The 20,098-nt window shown below is 50.1% G+C and overlaps 2 protein-coding genes across 9 annotated transcripts in view; one reads left to right on the top strand and one right to left on the bottom strand.

The window, feature by feature from the left end:
- The window catches only part of ARHGAP1 (Rho GTPase activating protein 1), a 47,879-nt gene extending 42,169 nt beyond the window's left edge, over positions 1–5,710 (top strand). For both annotated transcript variants that reach the window (XM_048853561.2, XM_075129565.1), the window contains exon 13: positions 1,647–5,710. In XM_048853561.2, the coding sequence (XP_048709518.2) occupies positions 1,647–1,826 (180 nt within the window). In that variant the 3' untranslated portion in view covers positions 1,827–5,710. The remainder of the gene's footprint in view (positions 1–1,646) is intronic.
- Positions 5,711–8,050: 2,340 nt separating this feature from the next.
- Positions 8,051–20,098, bottom strand: part of ATG13 (autophagy related 13) — a 49,157-nt gene continuing 37,109 nt past the window's right edge. For 5 of the 7 annotated variants that reach the window (XM_048853564.2, XM_048853565.2, XM_048853562.2 and 2 more), the window contains 7 exons: positions 17,057–17,167; positions 16,364–16,503; positions 14,236–14,353; positions 13,759–13,836; positions 13,320–13,436; positions 12,661–12,789; positions 8,051–11,401 (listed from right to left, as the gene is read on the bottom strand). In XM_048853564.2, coding sequence (XP_048709521.1) covers positions 11,324–11,401; positions 12,661–12,789; positions 13,320–13,436; positions 13,759–13,836; positions 14,236–14,353; positions 16,364–16,503; positions 17,057–17,167 — 771 coding nt within the window. In that variant the 3' untranslated portion in view covers positions 8,051–11,323. The remainder of the gene's footprint in view (positions 11,402–12,660; positions 12,790–13,319; positions 13,437–13,758; positions 13,837–14,235; positions 14,354–16,363; positions 16,504–17,056; positions 17,168–20,098) is intronic. The other 2 variants (XM_048853568.2, XM_048853567.2) reach the window with 1 other exon arrangement.

Raw genomic sequence — 20,098 nt, 5'->3', positions numbered from 1 at the left:
CTAAAGGTTTATTCATAAAAGGAAAAAGATATAGATGAGAGCTAGAACTGCTTAAATGGAATCAATTACATAGAATAATGGCAAAGTTCTTGGTTCAGGCTTGCAGCAGCGATGGAATAAACTGCGGGTTCAAATCAAGTCTCTGGAGTACATCCACAGCTGGGATGGGTCTTTCAGTCCTTTGTTCAGAGCTTCAGTGTAGCCAAGACCCTCCAGAGGTGTGACGCAGGATTGAAGACCAGATGGAGGAGCTGCAGCAGCTTTTTATAGTCTCTTGCCATGTGGTCTTTCTTTGTTCCAAAGACAAGCTGTCCATCACATGGCCTGGAAAAACCTCAGAGTTCTGTCCATAGGCAGGTCCCTGCATAACTTGCTCTGTCCCAAGGTATGTCTGCCGTCTCTCAGTGGGCCAGTTGTATGGCTGATGGCCCTTAATGGGCCATCAAGCGGGCTAGGCAGAGCTGACACCAACTTGTCTGAGGCATCACCCAAAAGCATAGCATAAGTTTGAAATACAGACCATATAGAGCCAATATTCATAACGTCAACTATAAAAATGATACACACCTACAGATAGCATAATCATAACCAGCAAACCATAACCTTGTCTTAAACACCTCATTTGACCCCCTTTATATAAGATTTGGTGCCACTACAGGACCTTGGTTGCAACAATGATCTATATGGTCCCAGTTCAAGTCAATAACGTCACACAGGTAAAGACCAGAAACAGGTGTGCAGTGAGAACGGGATAGAAAATGAGCTCCAGATCCTGCCCTACTGGACTTGCAGGGAGCTTCCCACTGCTGTGGAAGCTGCTCTACTGAGCCAAGTCTATCCCCAGCAAAAGGGGCAGAAACAACCAGCTCCTAGTGCTTTGGGCATGTTGGATGACAGCACCTGCTGGGTCAAGGTGTCTGTGTGGCCTGCCAGCTGGTGCAGAATATGTCAGGGTGTCACTTGGCATCCCAAAAGCCCTGCAGGTTTTGCGCCCTGTATATCACCCTAGCCATCCCTCCCTGACAGTTCCTGGGGGTCAGGGCGGGACCCTGGACTCTATTCCCTGCTTTCCCCACCCCTTCCAGGCCTATCAGTCCCCTCCAGCTTTTCCAGAGTTGGGGAAGGTTGGGGTAATTTAGGGTCACATCCACGTTGCTCTTCAGTTTGCAGCTAAATTAGAGGGTGGTTAGAGCAGAGGCCTGGGCTCATGGCTGCTGGAATCTCTCCTGCTCTGCCTTTGTCATCATCTGTATTGCAGCGCCCCCTAGAGAGCCAGGCTCAGGGCCCAGCGAGAGAGGTCCCTGCCTTGGAGACAAGACCGAGTGAGAAAGGAAGGACTGTCATCCCTATTCACTGGTGGGGAATGGACACGCAGAGAGACCAAGTGACTTGTCTGGAGTCTCACAGGCAGTCTGTGACAGAGTTGGGAATTGAACCCAGGTCCCCTGAGGCCCAGTCAAGTGTCTTCATCACAAGCCTGCCTCTCCTTCCCGGGTGCATTGTATTGCTTCATGTGCCTCAGTTTCCCCCTCTAGGTTAGGCGCCTGAGACCCCACCGAGGGGTTGTGAGGCACCAGGGAGGGCAGAGTGCTGATACTGTTGTTGCTGCCCTGAGTAATTATGGGTCCTCTCTCCCTCCCACACAGGTCTCCTCTCACAGTGACGTAAACAAGATGACGAACACCAACCTGGCCGTGGTTTTCGGCCCAAACCTGCTGTGGGATAAGGATGTAGCCATCACCCTCAAGGCCATCAAGCCCATCAACACCTTTACCAAGTTCCTGCTGGACTACCAGGGGGTGCTGTTCCAAGACATGGAGGCCTGAGCCGGGGCCAGCCCACATTAGCACACTGTGCCCACCTTCCCCCTCCCTCTTCCTACCTTGTCGTGGAGCCGTGGCCAGGAGCCTCCAGCACAGAGGGTCCATTGGAGCTGCAGGCGCTGAGCTGAATGAGGGCTGTGGAGATGGTGTGAGAGTGAGTGAGCAGGCAACCATTTGCCAGAGGTCGGGGAGGGGAGCTGGTTTCCCCATTCCTGGGAGTGGAGTCTTGTCGCCATGGCCATTCTGTGCAGCTCATCCCTGGCCATGCTGCCCTACTGGGGGCTGTTCCCTCCTTCCTTCCCCTCACGGGCTTCTTTCTGCCCTCCTCTCCTCCCCGCAGCAACCCCTCTTCTGTGCAATGCCCCAAGATCCCAGCTCATTCCTCCTGCCTGCATCACCTGGGCAGGACTGGGCGCGAGTTGTTTGGCAGGAGGCTCCCTGTGCCAGCCCTTCCTCTCAGGAGCTGAGTGCAGATTCCTGGCTCCCGCCCTCACCCAGAGCAGGTCAGGTAAGCCTTGTGCTTCAGGTGTTAGTGAGGACAGCACCAGCTGCTCCTGGGCTAACACCGACCCTCCCCTTGGCTCGCAGCAGGCGTGTGAAGGAGAAACTGACTCTCGGGGGGCTGGGCCATTGGGCCCTGCCAGAGACTCTGTGACTGAGGGGAGTTGGCTTAGCCCCACCCCCTGCCGGCACTACTACTCCGAGGAGCCAGTAATGCCTCTCCAAGGGGCGCTAGCATCCTCTGTGGGTGCTGTTCACCTTCACTAACAGGGCTGTGATGGGCATGGGGTGTGTGGCGGGTGGTAGCCCAGGACTACTCTGCATTGGCTCTAATGGTCCCCTTGCCTTTGTCCTCAGCTCTTGGTGGGAGGGTTTTACTCCAGACCCGGCCTCAGTGGGCATGCGCTGCATGGGGATGCGGGGTCCCCTTTGTAATGCTCTGTGATCAGTGAGCTTGTTGGTATCATGCAGGGAGCAAGTGCCCTGGTGGCACTTGACTTCCCACTGCCAAACCCCGCAATTGACACTGCCCTTCCTCATGGCTGTAGCACAGGGACACTCCTGGGTCCCCTGTTTATCTGCTGGCCAGCCCCTGAGCCCAGCTGCTTTTTGACTTCGGGGTGAGTGGAATTTTATCGAGCAAAAATGTAAGTGAGAATATGGCCTGAAGGGCAGGGCCTGTGCACTGAGGCCAAACTTTAGCCAGAGTGTGAGAGGCCTGGGTCGCAGGAACCTGCCCAGGTGCTGAGCTCTCACATGCCAAAGCATACAGCATGCCCCTAGCTCAGCTCCTCACGACTCCATATATCTGTTCCACCCCTTCAGGGGAGCTACTTTGATACACCCCTTATATGCTAGGTAAGGAGGGAGGGAGATGGCTCTCTACAGGCCAGGCTCAGGAACAGAGCAGCTCCTGTGAGAGAGGAGCTTTCACACTGGAGCGAGACTCTCAGTTTCTAGCCTCACTCCCCAAGACCCATAATTCTTGTGCCCTGCTCCGCCTGGCCAGTCCTGCTCCCAGCTGCACCACAGCAGTGGGGAAACATTGGGACCAAGCAGAGCTCATTTTATAAAGTGGCAGTTGATCTGCTTTTAATAGGATTTTAACCTGCCCTCGAAACTGACCAAAGGCTGATACCCTGGTTTAAAAACAGACAAATTTCTGATGAGCACCAACAACAGGAATGGGGTCTCCTCTGCCAAGCCTAGGAGCAGGGACCCAGGATTGGCAAGAACTCTGTCCTGCAATGGAGCCCAGGCCCAGCTCGGCAACTCTAGCTATTGCCGATTGATTGGCTGCTCTTGGGGTGACCCACAAAAGGGTGAGATGGGCAAGTGGAGGAGCAGAGAATTCTGAGGGCTGGAGAACAGATTGTGCACGGCTTGGGGCCACCCATCCCACCCTGGGTACTGAGTGAATCTCTCTCTGGGAGGCTGAAGAGCCCGTGGAGGGGAGGGACCAGGCCTGGATCTGAACGTGCTGCTGTGTGAGTTGAATTTCTGCCTGTTGGGCTGGGCCACAAATGCCCTTTGCTGTGAATAAGTCCATAGTGATGGTTTGGGTGGGTGACAGAGGGCTTCTAGTTCACCTTGACTTCTGGTAGATCCAGCATGGAGAGTAGCTCTGCCATGGAGGTTTCTTGGGAAAGCTGGAGGGACTCAGTGCTCCTACTGAAGTGGGGGGGAGGAGGGCAGTGTAGGAAGAGCCCTACACTTGCCCCATGAGTTTTGTTGCTGTTGGCCATGCTCTGTGGGACACTCTGGAAAGGGGTGTTGTCTGCGTGACCCCATATCACATCTTCTGTCTCCCCCTCTCAAGGGAGTATCCCCACCTGCATGTATTTCAGAGCCAAGCTAGGCTGGGCTTGTTGACGTTATCTGGGCCACAGCTAAACGTTTGTTGGCTTAGATCTGCCCAGAGGAAAGGAAAAACCTGCTGGTCTCCTTGGGAACAACCAGAATCTTAAGCCCAGTAGCCTAGAACAGAAATTCCCCATGGGCTGGGGCACAAGGACCTGGCTGCAGGCTCATCCGCTGCTCTCTGCAGTGACTTCCAGATGGGAGCACTGAATCCTGACCTGCTCGGTGTTGAGAAAAGCTGGGCTGGGCTGCAGCAGGGGCAGGCTGAGGCTGCACTTGGGGCAGGTATTTCCTTAGCTTCCCAGAGACACTTTTAAAAAATATTCTATATAGTTAAAACTCCTGAGTTTATGGCTTTCCTATTGAGCGTAACGGGACCTGCTGCAAATCCCTGTGCTAGGGGATGACCCTGCTCCTGGGGCAGAGCCCTGCATGGGGAAGGGAGCAGACTTGGAGCAAGATCAGGCTCTTGGTACTGCAGATGGTGGGAATGGGCTCGCAAGGTCTTGGGAGCACTCCAGTGTAAATATTCCCATTCCTTTACCCAACCCCTGCCTGCTTCCCCCGAGCTGCCAAGAGGCTTGGAACAGGCACATCAGCGCTGGCTACTTTGCTACTGCAATTTATTCTTCGGGATGCCTTTTATGAAAATACTACTCTTGTGGCTTGTATGTGAAGCTGTGGCCTGGGCCTGACTGCAGTCCTTGGCTCCCCATGCCGGGTGGCAGGTGGGCAACCAAGTCCACGTCTCTGCCAACTAACTCAGGACTGAATTGCCTTCCTAGTCTGGGTGCCTCCTTGGGTGTACAGCCTGAGGCAGAGCTGGGAGGGAGGCAACATGCAGGTAGCTGGAGCGGCTAGAGGACCAACCTTGGCCCAAGAGACTAGGTTCTAGTCCCTGGTGCCTGTAAGAGGTGGTTGGTAGCAGGTGAGGGGCCCATGGTTACTCTGTATTTGTCTCCCATAGTGTGTCCTCCTCCTAAGTACAGCTGCCCAAGGGCCCCTTCCCCAGCGTGGCTTCCATACTAAATATTGGCCACAGCGGCCCTTTGAGGGTGACATGTTTTGTCTCCTCTCTGTGCCCTGCTCTGCGGCACCCAACTTCCCTCCCCCCCTCATTCCAGGGGTGTCTGAGCAGCCTGTGAGCACACACTCCACAACTGGCCCCAGCTGTCAGCTCTCTGCCTCTCTCTTCTGCAACCAGAGCCTTTGGGTCATGAAGATGAAGGCAAGGTCAATTTGATGCCTTATGGTAACCTCTCTGCTGACTCAGCAGAGACCTCTGAGGGCCAAACTAGCCCCTGGTTGCTCTTTCAAGCAGTGGGGCTCTAGTGCAATTTACAGCTTTGCTTTTTGTTGCTGGTGTTCCCTGCCTTCTCTCCAGTTGATGTTCAGCAGGCACAGGGCTGGGGTTTTTACTGAGACATTAATTCACTTCCATGTTTATTTCCTTCTACACTGCACCGATCCTGTATTTCACAGTTTGCACTTTTTTGTATTTCAATAAAAACCAAAACTCAGCCCCAGAGCATGGTGTATTTCTCCAAAATGCAGCCTCTGGGGCTGATCTACAAGAGAAAGCAGAATGGCTGGTTATTCACCCAGCTACAACTGTGAGCAGAGAGCAGGGCTGTGCATGGTCCATCCTCCTTGTGCCTCTCCAGGGCGTGTACACACACGTAGGGACAGCACTGCTTCCCCCACTCAATGGGCAGGAGCCATGTGCTAGATCCACAAAGGGGACTCAGGCACTGCACCACCTAACGTTAGGCACCCTACTGCCCCCTGGAATCCGGAAGTCCAGGTTAGGTGCCAGATTCCCTATATTGTGCAGTGGGAGAGTTCAGTGCCTAAGAACTGGATTCACAAAGGCCAGAGAGCTGGGCAGAGAACTGCCTAAGCTAACCAGGAGGAATTATCATCAAGGAGAGAGGTGGGGCCTCAAAAGGTAGTTCTGTGCCTTCCTCCACTTGGGACTCAGAGCTGGGCCCCCTTTCCTGGTGCTAGAGCTGATCTGGTCCACGCGATCTTGCCAAAAAAAGGGGGGGGCCCTGCTGCAGCCCCCTTTATTCCAGTAGCCCAGTGCTAAGAGCACTGCCGCCCCCCCAGGCCTCCTGAACCTGAGCAGGAAGGGAAGGGGAGCAGCTTTATAATCCAGCTGCAGTGACTCAGATGTTGGATTCTTTTCCCTTCTCACCTCAGCAGGTGAGGAGCTCAGAACAGCATCTGCCCAAACCGCATGGGCTGGTGCCCGTGGAAGGGGGTGATTAAACAAGGGCTAGTGAAGGGATCTAGAAATGCCCCTCATTTGCCATGTACAGATTCACCCCCTGTGCTGCACACCTTCCTGTTTGAGTCGCCAGCAGAGTTGTTTACAGGGAGAGAAAGGTGCGTTTTCTGCCCCGGCATGCCTATGGAGCAATCTCTACAGCATGTAGAGCACCACGCTCAAAGCTATTCGACTTGGCACACCATGAATGCAATTGCCAGCACTGCTCTGATTGCAGGATCTGTGGGGCTGCTGGTGACAGAGGAAGCAGGCTAAACCCAGCTGGATTTTCTGCTCCCAGCTGAAGCTTGAAGTGCTGCCAGTCAAGCTTTTGTTTATGGAGAAGTCACAGCTAGAGAAGCAGGATAACATTTTGGTGCCCAGAGCCAGCCTGGGAATTAATTATTCAAGTGTAAGCATGTCACTAAAAGGGATTTACAAGCGTTAGGGGCCCTCTTCCAAGCAGCCCTTTGTCTGGGTCTAGCTCTAGATTTCTGTTCACCTATTCTACCCTGAGTTGTGCAACATGGGATGAAGCTGGCACCAGGACAATGTTTGTTCACGCTGGCCCAACAACCAGTGCAGTCTCTACAAGACAGGATGCTGTGTCATTGCACAAACAAGGAAAAGCCGCTCCTGTTCCCTCTGTTACATCAAAGATTCCCACCACCGCACCTCCCCCCCTTTAGATTAATTCTCACTCTCTTTACTAATGCTTCTCTGAGGCAGCAGTGCTGCCTGCTCATTGCCAGCTCTGCCCCTTTGCTCTCCCAGCCCTGTTCCATAACTAGAGCCCTGCGTGGATACACAAGTGTGTGTCTGCATCCGCTCCAGAAAAATTATCTGCAGGGCTCTGCTCTGGGGGCTGGGCTGAGGCTCCGAGGCATCCCACTCTCCCCCCACCCACGAGGAGCCTGGGGGGAAGGGACGTGGTCAGGGGCTGCTCTCAGACCCCCCGCACTGAAGGCAGGTGGAGGATCTGTGCGGCTCTCCAGCTCAGCTCCATACTGGCCTGGCTGGGGGGGAAAGGAGCTGTGGAGCTGCCTGGAGGCTGCTTGGGCCCCCCACCCAGGGCAGGTGGAAGGTCCACTGCGGCTCCCCACCCGGCTCTTACCGGGGCTGCGGTTCCAAGCCGCCCCCCTCCCTGGCTGGAGCCGAGTTGGGGAGAGCTGCACTGGCAGCTGTGGCGGACCTTCCACCTGCCATGGGCATGGTGCCTAAGTAGCCCCCGACCCAGTGTCCCTGCCTCCCAGGGCAGGTGGAGGATCCGCGCCAGTTCCGCTCAGCTGCCCCCCAAACTCTTACCCTCAGAGCCCGGCGCGGATACAAAATTTGTATCTGCATCCATGCTGCTATCCGCAGAAATACCCACGGATTTGCAGAGCTCTATCCATAACTTTCCTCATTGCATCCCATTCCACCTTCCAAAATAGCACTTTGTAGGCATTAACCCTGCTCCTTCCTGGAGCTGTACTGACTTCTGCAGTTAAAATCTGGCTGTTGGAAGGGAAAGCCATAAGGGTGGGAACGTCCCAGCATCAGAACCTGCAGCGTAATTCACAGAAGAGTCGGATCAGCCTGACCAACCAGGTAAGAGTTGCTTACATAAAAGATTTATTGGAAATTCTTTGAATACATGAAGTGCCTTGGAGACTATTTCCAAAACAATACAATTTAGTACCCTGCACCCAAAGCATTTGTAGGTCATCTGCTATGTACAAGCTGCCTTGACATAGTACAGGACTGAGCAGATGGCTATTAAAATATGACAAAATTCATCATTAAATTAATTCTACAGCAGGCCACAGCATCAGTAGCTCGGTCCCTCTTGCAGAACTGCTGTGGGCCAATCATTTCTAAAGCATTGATTAGACAGAGCTGAGTGACTAGATTTTGGAATGGAGAAGGTGTCAAAACTCTGAGGATTGCCCAGGAATAAGCACGTATCTCATCCCAAGAGAAACCCTTTATTGCTGTGGCTATCCAGCTATACCCTATCAACCCAGGTGGGCAGATTTCCACTGGGTGGCATGAAACAAACATGGCTGCTACACAGAAGTTGTGCCTTGTGAGATGCAGGAGCTGCGACCTTGTTAAAGTCACATGAAAATGACTGAGCACAGACACTAGGCCCTGGAGGCTTTCTGGACAGAAACAGGAATGATGGCTTTCCTTCTGTGGATACCACAGCAGTTCAGTGTGAAGATGAGGAGGAACTACAGAGGCAATGCTGCCTAGGGAAGGATCACCACCAGAAAGGTCTATTCTATTTCTTCCTAGCAGGCACAATGCATGCCAGTAGTTTACTAACCTCTATGAAGAACTTGACAGGAGAGCTCACCCAGGCATAGCCTGCAAGTTAAAAGTCAGGCTGCCTGAGTACGTCCACATGCAACTTACTGCGGAGAATGACCAGCTGATCCAGGGGGTGGGGGTCAGGAGATCTGGGTTCTATTGCTGACACTGCTGTTTACTCACTGTGTGGCCTTGGACAAATCACCTGACCTCAGGTCTAGTTCCCACAGCTGTACTGTGAGGATGCAGCTTACTTACCTCCCTCATAGGCAGGTTGTAAGGAGTATTTGTCAAGTGCTTTGAAGCCCTCTAAGTCAGTGTTATTAACTGACAGGGATAGTGGGATTTTCACCTCCAGCATTTCCAATTCCACTTCACTGGGAGGCCTTTTAGCACTGGTGCAGACAGGTGAAGAGATTGGATTGCTCCTTGCAAAACAAGGATCGATTATTTATATATGGGAGTTAGTTGGACTGGGTGGGTGGCCTGGGAGGGGGAAATTTGCTGCTTCGAGTAGTTATAATACCCCTACCTGGTGCTTTAGAGCATACACTAAACCCGGCCACTGACCATGCACAGCAAACACCTGCCAACTCAAGGGCTGGGAAAGCAAAAGAACATGTCAGCATATTGGAAATCAATTCAGGTCCTGAGCTCAATTCTTTGCTCTTGCAGCAGCACAGGGTGGAGGGCTGCAGAGGCCACCTGGTAACCCAAGGCCTTGTGTCATTCTCTAGCAACCCTCCTTTTCAACCTAAGGAATTGTGCCGAGCTCTGGAGAAAGCCACATCCAGCCTTTTTTGACCACAAACTGGTCAAAAACTCCACCAGTAGTAAGGAAACTAGCAAGGATCCTCAGAGTACAGAGAACTCCCACCACTCTATAGAAATATCATCTGTGGGTAGCAAGGGGGACTTGCAGGAGTCTCCTCTTCAGTTACTCAGCCCAGTTACAGGTGGCTAAAGGGCAGAGAGAGTTACACAAGCCCTACTCTGTCCAAGTTCCTGCTTAGTGCCGTTACACAGCTTCTCCCTTCCTCATGTGAGACAAAGGACACACAACAACCAGATCAAACACAGAGCACTGCCAGCCAATCACACTACTTCATGGCTAGCGCATTACAAAAATAAACTTTTAGCTAATCATAAGCCAGCTGATTAAAAAGAGTACCATCAACTTTTCAAAGGTGTGCTTCTGTGAACCAGCTACTTCCCGAATGGCTGAGGAACAGAACAAGTCTATTTCCCAAGCCTATCAGAATGAAGCTCTTCAGGAAGTCCCTGCACTCTGCTGCACCAACATGTGCATGTTATTATATCAATGCTCCGACTGGGTGTCATGGAAAAAAGTCCCCAGAACAGAACACTGTATTAGAGTAAATAAATGTCTCTGAAAATAAATATCTTGGATTTTCCCTACCAAAGGCAGACTATTGTCATGGGACAGGGCTCCATGGCACAACTGCTGTCTGCAGTGACAGGACCGAATGACCTGCACTAGTACACGAAAACATAACTTTTTTTTAATATAGGTTTCTTTAAAAGCAATAAATATTTCCTGTTTCTTATATATTAACCATAAAGCAGCAAGGTTTGCGGGGAAAAAGGACTAAGACCCCTAGTTACATAACCCTGGAGAAATAGAAATAGAATTCCTATTCGTATTTACAACTGCATTTCAAGAGCAGCGACTACAATTTTAACATACTCCCAAGGTGCCACTTGCAGATGCACCAGTACAATCACATTCTGGGACCTTAGCATGGTGGTTTTCCTACACTCAAGGAAATGTGGAAAGCCCTTCCGCATAGCTTCTGTAGTTTCACATCTCTGATTCAGGAAGACAGGCCCAGCACAAGGCCCCAGAGAGAAAGTCTGTGCAGAGACCCAGTTCCTTGGAAGCAGAAAGTGAAGACCTCTAAAGGCGTGGCACAGTATAGCGCGTGAGGTGGAAGTCTGCCTCATCCCCTTGCGCTCTGCAGTCCATGCGCTCACTGAAGACAGGATGAAATGCCTCATTTCTAAGAGCTGATGTCCTGCACTCAAGCCAGCTGAGTATGCCACTGCCCAGATCCTGAGTATGCCACTGCCCAGATGCCACTGCCCAGTATATGCCAAGGCTGTCTATACTCCAGTGCAATTGCAGACCCAAGGAAAAGATGGTCTGTGCCCCAGAAGCTAAATCTCGGGGAACTGTGATGCAAGAGGCTTTGCAGAGAGCATTTCTGGCAACTTTCTGTAAAGCCCCTCCATACACAGAACAAAGACTGATGGGGAACTGGGTTACTAACAACAAAGCTTGATTTCTTTTGTCCCTATTGTAGTGTTATAGATAAGTACTCAAATGCCAGTAGGAAAAGGGGTCCAAAACTATCCCAGGGCCTGGCTGAGGGGAGACTGACAGTTGAATCTGTACCTAGTATTGAGGGAGGTGATCTGACAAAGCCCACAAGATGCAGGGGGGAAAATGGGACACAAAAGAGGAGTGGCAGACAGGACATTGTAGGCTTCCTCCTCCAGGTGCTCCAGAAGACGGACACTGTGTGGACACTGCTGCTGCAATAAGAAAACCGCTTTACTGCAAAGTCTCTACAAAGGCATCAAACTCTTTGACGTTTTTCTCATGGACTGCCAGCTTCTCCGGTAACGAGTCCTGTGAAGGCAAAGAAAAACTCAGATCAAGACTCACTCGCAGAAGGTGCAGTCAGCCGAAAGGAAGCTATAAAACAATGGAAACGTATATAGTAAACTCTGGCCAAAGGTCTCTGCTGCGATTTGTGCTCTCCTTCTCTATATATGTACCACTCCTAGCAGAAGCAGGATATCAGACAGGATCCAGCACGTGAGCCTGGGAAGGGCAGTTTGCCCAGTTTTTTGTTTTTCTACAGAAGCAGCAGGTGCACCATAACCTGGACCTGCAGCACAAAGTCACTCAGCTGTTAGCATTAGGCATTATGGTTTTCCCAGGCAAAACCATGTTACAGAAGTGGCGGGCCTGATACTGCACTCATCCAAACAACGTTCTCACTGCCTTCATTGGGCGCTTTCTCCTAATGCAATCCAGTGTGCCACTAAACCAGATGTGGCAGAGGCAGCATTCGGTTCTTAGATTTGGGTTCACCTAGAGATTTGAACTATGGCACATTTGCCCCTCCAGGTAACAGACAGCAGCACTCAGCTGGGAGCTGAAACAGATGTTTCAAAGCTGCCACAGATAGTCATTTAATGGGAGGGCGAAGTAAAGGACTCGCTCACAAATGCGGCATGTGCAGTAAAAAAAACTGCACATTTCAGGTTACTCCAATTTTAGGCTCCAGGCTAATAGCTCTCACACACCAGATAGGTGGGACAGGGCTGGAATTAAGGCAGTAGGTTTTCTCCCCAGAACCTTAGAGAATGGGTTATGCTCTTCTCTTCTAGAACAATTTGATAAGGACTGGGAGAACTGACCTCCCAAATCACTCCTTTGTGGTGACTAGTCCTAGTTCGTAGGGCCTTGAGCTTAGCAGATGCAGGAGTGAGGGGGGAAGTACAAGACTATGACAGTAGGGAATAGTCTTGGACAGTGGAAGAGTCCTGCAGCTGCAATGGCTTCTGGGAAGAGGATACCCGATGCAGCACATGAATACTGTCCCACACACATGTAGCACAAACCAACAACTCATCTAATATTCTCCATGACAGCTGAACACATGCACTGAGAAGGAATCAGACTGAAAAGGTCTCACATCTGGTTCCTTCCAAAGGTTTCAGGTTCCGAGATGTACAAGCATGTTCAGCAGACTGACAAGGAACCCCTCTTGTAGGTGCCTCTGCTCTCATATGGGATGTTGGCTTGTTCAGGGAGCTAGGAGGAGGAGAGCACTGTGAGAATGTATGTCCCCCACACACCAAAGTCCCGTTTTTCCATACCAGATCCTCTGCCATGGACTGAGCCCCAATGTCAATGGAGAGGCTGCTGAGCTGAGGGGGGTTCTGAAATTCGCGGTAGAACGTCCCCAAATCCATTGGAAGAATGTCATCTTTTGAGAATGCTGGTTTCTAGAATAAAGATACAAACGTTAATCCCCATTTAGAGAGTTCGGCCAGATTTCCCCCTTCGCTCTAGTCACAGACAGAAGGCACCATCAGCTACCAGCAAACAACTCAACATTACAGCAATAAATCTAAGTCAAATAATTGAACAGCAGCATCACCTATATCCCCTGCCATGACCAGAATTAGTGTTTCCCTGATGACTTTATGAGTACCTAAAGCAGAGTATTTCCCTACAATCTGCACTCTGCTTTAGGTGTATGGGACACAGGGAAAACACAAAAACCTGAACCCAGGCCATGGTGGAGAAAGGGAAGAGGAAATAATTTCCCAAGTTGTGGGTTTACGAATATCTATGTCTTTACCATTTTTAAGGATGCCCAGAGACCCTGTCCTTGATATGGGAGCACAATGAGCCCGTTTGGAGCAATTCATTTATTTTCATTCAGCATCACACCAACACCTGCAGCCCACCCCAGATACAGGTGCTCTGCAAAAGTGCTAGCTTGGGCTGATAAAGGACTGCATGGACTTACAAAGTCAACCATGACAAAGTCGTCGTGTGTGTTCCCGGTGCTGCTACCACTAGAGCCCTCTGAGCGCAAGCTGCCCTGTAGAGGAGACTCAGCGTCTGGGGAGTCAGGAGGATTCACCTGCCCAAGAAACCAGAGTCGATCAGTTTCAGATCCTGTCACTGAGCCCATCTGTGTGTTGTGACAGCATGGGAAGAAGCATAGTGACAGTTACAAGGGCGTGCAGACTGTAAGCACAGACTAGCAGGGGCTCTAAACCTGTAGCTGTTTCCATCTCTGGAAAGCCCAGACTCTGGCATAGAGGATGTTATTAGAAACCAGGCTGACGCGAGTAGCTAGTTCTTTGGTCAGAAGTGCATGCAAAGCTAAGGCCAAGAAGGATACATCTGTATGGCATGATCCAAACTTGACACGCACAGATGGCTCTGGGGGGGGTTCTTACCATGGGGTCATTATCCTCCAGCTCAACGTTCTTGGGCGCAAACATGGCGAAAGGAATGTCCAAGCTGGCCATGGTCACCTGGAGAGATTCAATGGGTAGAACCTTAGCACTTCAGTCAGATTCTCTCCATATCCAGCATGCACCATCCCATTGCAAGGCTGTATGTCAGGATCTGAAACTTTGCCCCACCAAAGTCACACTGGCAACTTGACTGGAACTCAAGGGCTACACTTAGAGGGCATGACATTGAAGAGATTGCAGTCAACTTCCCCTTTAATACACAGGTGTAGACCACAGAGCCTACAGCGCCCAGCATACAGTAAAGCACCACATACAGAGACCTGCAGTCCTTGCTAAAGTCTGGTCTCCCGTTTCCTCTGGCTGCCTTGGTGATGCAACGCCTGGCCCCCTCTGTCCAGCAATGGCATGAAGAAAAGTGCATCATGAGTTCACCTCAGAACGATCACTGCAAGTTACCTGATTAATGGGTTTGTTGACAAAGGCCCCCACTTTCCGGACAAAGATGGTCTCCAAGAGATCGTGTGGGGAGCCACTCTTCCCTTCGCTGCTGTTTGATACGGTTTCTGTGTCCTCACTGCGGGAGAAGGGTTGATGGCTCATTGCACATAAACAATTTAGACAAAACCACATTCTTTTGTCAAGATTCCCTTGTTTTTCTACGCCCTCTCCTAGTGTAGGGAGGAAGGGGAGGGAGACGCATCTCTGTTCTTGCCAGATACTGTTTTCCCCTTCAGCCATCAGTATGCAATAGAGCAGTGGTCTCCAACCTTTTTATGCCCAAGATCACTTTCTGAATTTAAGGGCAACCCAGGATCTACCCCACCCCTTCCCCGAGGCCCCGCCTCTTCCCCAAAGCCCCACCCCACTCACTTCATCCCCCCCTCTTTCCGTCACTCGCTCTCCCCCGCCCTCACTCACTTTCACTGGGCTAGGGGTGCGGGCTCTAGGCTGGGGCTGAGCCTGGGGGAGGGGGTTGGGGTGCAGAAGGGGGTGAGGGGTGCAAGCTGTGGGAGGGAGTTTGGGTGCAGGAAGGGGCTCTGGGCTGGGGCAGAGTGTTAGGGGTACAGAAGGGGGTACAGGTTGTTGGCTCCAGGAGGGGTCTCAGGGCTGGGGTGCGGCCTCCTGCCAGGCAGCACTTACCTCTGGTGGCTCCTGGTCGGTGGCACGGTGAGGCTAAGGCAGGCTCCTGCCTACCCTGGCCCCACGCCGCTCCTGGAAGGGGCCAACGCGCCCCTGGGAGGGGGCGGGCAGCACATGATTCCACACAGCTCCCCGTTCCCAGCCAGTGGGAGCTACTGGGGCGGTGCTTGCAGGCAGAAGCAGCGCATGGAGGGAGACCCTTGTCCCCCTGGCTCCTGAGGCTGTGGAGCGCACTGGCCGCTTCCGGGAGCGGTGTGGGGCCTGGGCAGCCCTGCTGTGCCACCGGAGATCATGACCGACTGGGAGATCCTCTAGGATCGACTGCAATGGAGACTGCCAGGCTGTGGAGCAGCTTTCTGCTTGGCTCTATGAGGGAACCACCCCCATCAGTAGGGCAGAAAACCTCAGCCAGTCCTGAGGAAAGGCTGTTCAGAAGAGGTGCATGGGATGAGGGGATTAATTTGAGAAATGGCAAGGAAGCTCGAGCAGCTGTTGCCAATCACCATCACTCTTTCAGGAACACAGAATTCTTGGATATCTTCCCTGTCAGGAGACAGGGTCGGGAATCTGAACACCATGCTCCTTCCCAGGCCCCGTGAAGCCTGAGTAGTCCAATATCACAGCAGCCAGTGCTAATCTGGTTAATTTTCAGTGGGTGGCTACTAATTATAGTCTCCAAACCTGGTTTTCAGAAGTATTCAGCAGCTCTAAAAATCTGGTCCTTGGTTTTCCGGCAGGCGTTAGCCATTTGCTAACGACTGGTTAGTCAAGGAGCACAGGCCAGTGCACTAGTGCTATTATAACATAAACAGGGTTTTTGTATTGAGTAGAAAACCAAGTTGGTTAAGATGTTTTCTATGGCAACTGTCCCCTGGCCATGAGAGAAGATGGAACCACAGGGGACAAAGGGATCTGGAGACACAAACAGGAAGCTCTAACTGGCTGAGAGGGAGGTTAGGATTTCATGCAATTTGGAGTTTAAAGTTGCATTGTTTCCTGTTAGACAAGGATTCTTGCCCCCAAGGTTTCTTGATATAACTGTTAAATAGGTGTTTTCTATTACTGATGCTTTATGACAATTCAGATGAAGCCTTTTTGGGAGGTTAAAATTTACTATTGAAGCTGCCTCAACTTGCTGTTCATGGATCAGACAAATGATCCAGAAGTTATGCTTTGGTACTGAAATGACACAAGGTGCTCAGAGACTATGAGGGCCATAAAGTATAAGCAGATAGACTAGATCTTTGTTTGACGTGTTTTTCAGCTTCTCTGTGCTCAGACTGAAAGCTCTGGCTTTAAGGCAGAGCAGCCAATCTAGTGTTATTGATAAATTTAAAAGAACTGCCCTGCAAATGCTTAAAAGAAAAGTCAGTTTTAAATTTGATTCAACTTTATAGTCACAGATGAACTCATAAGAGGTGCTGCACCTCTTACTAAGACCTACCTACTGGAAGGAGTAGCTGCTGAGTAGAGGGCTCCATCCAATGGGGTGCACATTACCATCCTCTCATGGTCAGCCTGAGTGCCATGTGCTGGCTGGCTAGGAACTGGGGGCACCCCACCCTCCTTCCCTGGAACAATCAACTAAGGTGGAAAGGAATGATCAAGTTAGCGATCTCAAGACTGATATAGCAACACACTATAGCACTAGAGTTGATTCTCTCATGCTGGGAATAAGTTCTTTTTGGCTCTCCATGGATATGCTCTGACTACACTCCTGCTAGAACACAGCAGTGATTTTCTGACAGGGAGCAAGAGAGAGGGGAAGTCATGTGGGAGGGGACTTTCCCAATGAAAGAATTCATATATCACTTCCTTCCTAATTCTGTGACGCAGATTCAGTGCCATTTCTCCAGACCTATCCCTGGCCTTACCCTGTTCTCAGTGCAATGTCTCCATTTTACCCAGTGGAAAACACCTTGATTAAAGTCCCACTTCAGGTGATTCCAAGAGCATCATAAAGCTACTTCCTGCCTTATTTGCTAGCACCATGTTTTTTTTAAATTACTCTAGATCCTTTGCACTCTTGACCTAGCTGCATACAGAGGCATGCAATGGTTTTAAAGGATGTCTTATCTGTGTGACACTTAGTGGCTGTGGTGCACGCCATATTCATTCTCCCAACCTCCAAGAGTACCTGATGAGGATGTGCAGCATTCAAACCACCAGCAAAGATTACTGGATACCCCATGTCAGCTGATCCAACTCCCAGGGCAGCAGGCTGATAGGAAAGACGAGAGCTGGAAAGCTAAGAAACAAGAGAAAAAATACAAAAAGAGGGCAAAGAGAGAGAAAAAGCCCCCGCTGTCTGAATAGTTATCAGAATCACTGGAGAAAGAACAGGAGATGTCACAGAGGCACAGTACAAGCATGGCTCTGGGCTAGCAGAGTGCCTCAAAGATTTATATGGGAGCCAACGCCAAAGGTTTGATTTAATTTATATATTTTAAAACAAATCAGCCTTGTAACAGAAAGAGGATGAAGGTTTGGCCTTAAAACAAGACTAGTTTGAGTGGGAGAGATAATGTAGGGGAAAGCCTGCATGACAGCTCTTGGAGAAAGGACCAGCACAACCACTTCAAAACTCAGAGCCCATATAAACCCTGGCATTTTAAAGCCACTTCCTCATCAAGGATTCAAGCTCTCAGCATACTTACTGCAAACAAAAGGGGATGTAGCAGGAATGAAGGACACCCCCCACCTAATCAAAGTAAACAAACCTTGGCCATAGGACATACAGGCCCTCAATCTTGCTAGCTAAAAAGAAAACCAGCAAGCTAAGCCCCACAAGATTTCCTCCCAGTATCCCAAACCCAACGAGAAGGATGAGCATCAGGAGATGCTTCTCATCTTCAGCCACCTCTTTCTCTATCTCTTGATCCTAACTAGAAACACAGTTAGTGGGGATCCATAGGAATCCCATTTGTTCTTTTGACCTCAGAAGCAGCACTCTGCTAGGAGCCATGTATCACATGACATCCTCAATTGAGACAAGGTGGGTGAGGTAATATCTTTTATTGGACCAATTCCTGTTGGTAAAAGAGACAAGCTTTCAAGCTTAAACAGAGCTCTTCAAGTCTGGGAAAGGTTCTCAGTGTCACAGCTCAATACAAGATGGAACAGATTGTTTAGCATAAGTAACACATATTCCAAGGGAACATTTCAGGAGATGTGGCTTGTTAACATCCATGTAGTCACAGGACAAAAAGGGGAGGGCAGTAGGTTACAGATTGTTATAATAAGCCATAAATCCAGTGGGTTTTTTTACAACCATGATTTTTAGAGTCTATCAAAGTTATGAATTTAAGCTCCCAGGCTCGTCTTTTGAAGGTTTCCTTTGAGGACGAGGATGAGAGATCAGATATAGAGCGATCACTTTGTGAAAAGTGTGCACCCACCCATGATATGGTATTTTTGTCTTGTATCCTTTTCCTATACGAGTTCATTTGAGAGCGTAGTGATTGCCTGGTTTCACCCATATAGTTATTATTGGGGCATTTAATGCACTGAATGAGATACATCACATATTGTGATAGGCATGTGCAGGACTCTGGATTTTGAAAGATGTGTTGTAGAGGGTATTGATCATTGTAGCAGTGGAGAAATGTCGGCCAGTTTTGCATCTGTTATGGCAGGGTCTAGTGCTGCTTTGAGTTCGTGGATCCTAATTTCTGGGTTGCTTCGGATAATGATCTTGGTGAGGTTGGGAGGTTGTTTGAAGACCAGAAGAGGGGGTTGGGGAAAGATTTTTTTCAGGAGGTGGTCCCCATCAAGTACGGGTTGTAATTGTTTAATGATACCCTATATTGGTTCTAGTGTGGGGTGGTAGGTGACAACTAGAGGTGTGTGGTTGGAGGATTTTTGGTTTTTTCCTGTATTGAAGCAGGTTCTCTTAGGCTATTTGGGTGGCCCATTCCATGATGTGATCTATTTCTCTAGTGGAGTGTCCTTGTTTGGTGAAGGTGTGTATCCTGGACTTTCTCCTCAAAGCATATTCTATGGTATCTGAGGGCCTGGCTGTAGGTAACAGATTTCTTGGTGTGTTTGGGGTGGTTACTGGATCTGTGAAGGTAAGTAGGGTGATCCAGGAGTCTCCTGTATATAGTTGTCTGTTGAATGCCATTACTGAAGCTAATCGTGGTGTCCAGAAAGTTGATGCTGGTGCGGGAGTGTTCTAGAGACAGTTTGATAGATGGGTTGTAGAAGTTGTGGTGGAAATCTATGATGGGTGGGTCCGACATATGCCTATCACATCTGGTGCACTAAATGCCCTAACAACAACAACAACAACTGTGGGGGTGAAACCAGACAGACAATCACTATGCTCTTAACTGAATTCACCCAGAAAAATTATAGAAGACAAAAACACCATTTCACTCATGGGTGAACACTTTTCACAAGACCTGACCCCTAGGACGTGAAGGGTTCTTCCACTGGTGTAGGTGTTCCACCTCCATCGACCTAGAACTGTCTACACTGGGGGAAAAGTCAGCTTAATTACATCACTGAGGAGTGTGGATTTTTCACACCCCAGGAGATGTAGCTAATGCTGATATAAGTTCCCAGTGTAGACCAGCTCTCAGTACCTTTCCCAGAGCTGAAGAAGAGCCACAAGAGGTAACCTGAAAGCTTGTCTCTCTCACCAACAGAAGTTGGTTCAATAAAAGATATTACCTCACCCACCCAGGGACCAACATGGCTACAACACTGCAATCCCCAAGTGAGTCAGTACTCTGAGTGCTGACATTTTTGAGGTGGTGTCCTGACAATTTAAGGGCTGCCCACAGATATCAGGCTGGGCTCCTTCTACAGTCTGGGTTAAGCTGGAGGGAGTGGTCTCTTCTCACAAACCAGGCTGGCCCAGTCTCAAGAACTCTTATTTTGCTAGGAGTATCATCTGATGCTACTCTGACTTTCATAGGGCTTTCTGCTCCCCAGAGAGTCCCCAATCCCCCCGGGGAACTCTAGGGGCCATTCCCCATTGAACTGGCCCAACATTCTCTTTATTTAAAAAGTCCCCCAACTCATGCAGACATCCCTTCCCATCACTACACTGTGATTTACTGTGAGTTACGACAGCCAGTCCCTCTTCACCAGACACTGTCAACTTGAAATTTAATTCACTTTTAAAAGCAGAGTTAAAAGTGACTTCAGCCCTGCACCTGCTGCTGAGACTGCC

The sequence above is a fragment of the Caretta caretta genome, chromosome 6 (assembly GCF_965140235.1).
Source record: "Caretta caretta isolate rCarCar2 chromosome 6, rCarCar1.hap1, whole genome shotgun sequence".
Lineage (NCBI taxonomy): Eukaryota > Metazoa > Chordata > Testudines > Cheloniidae > Caretta > Caretta caretta.
The sequence above is the reverse complement of the archived record's forward strand: the minus strand, read 5'-3'. Positions and strand labels throughout refer to the sequence as shown.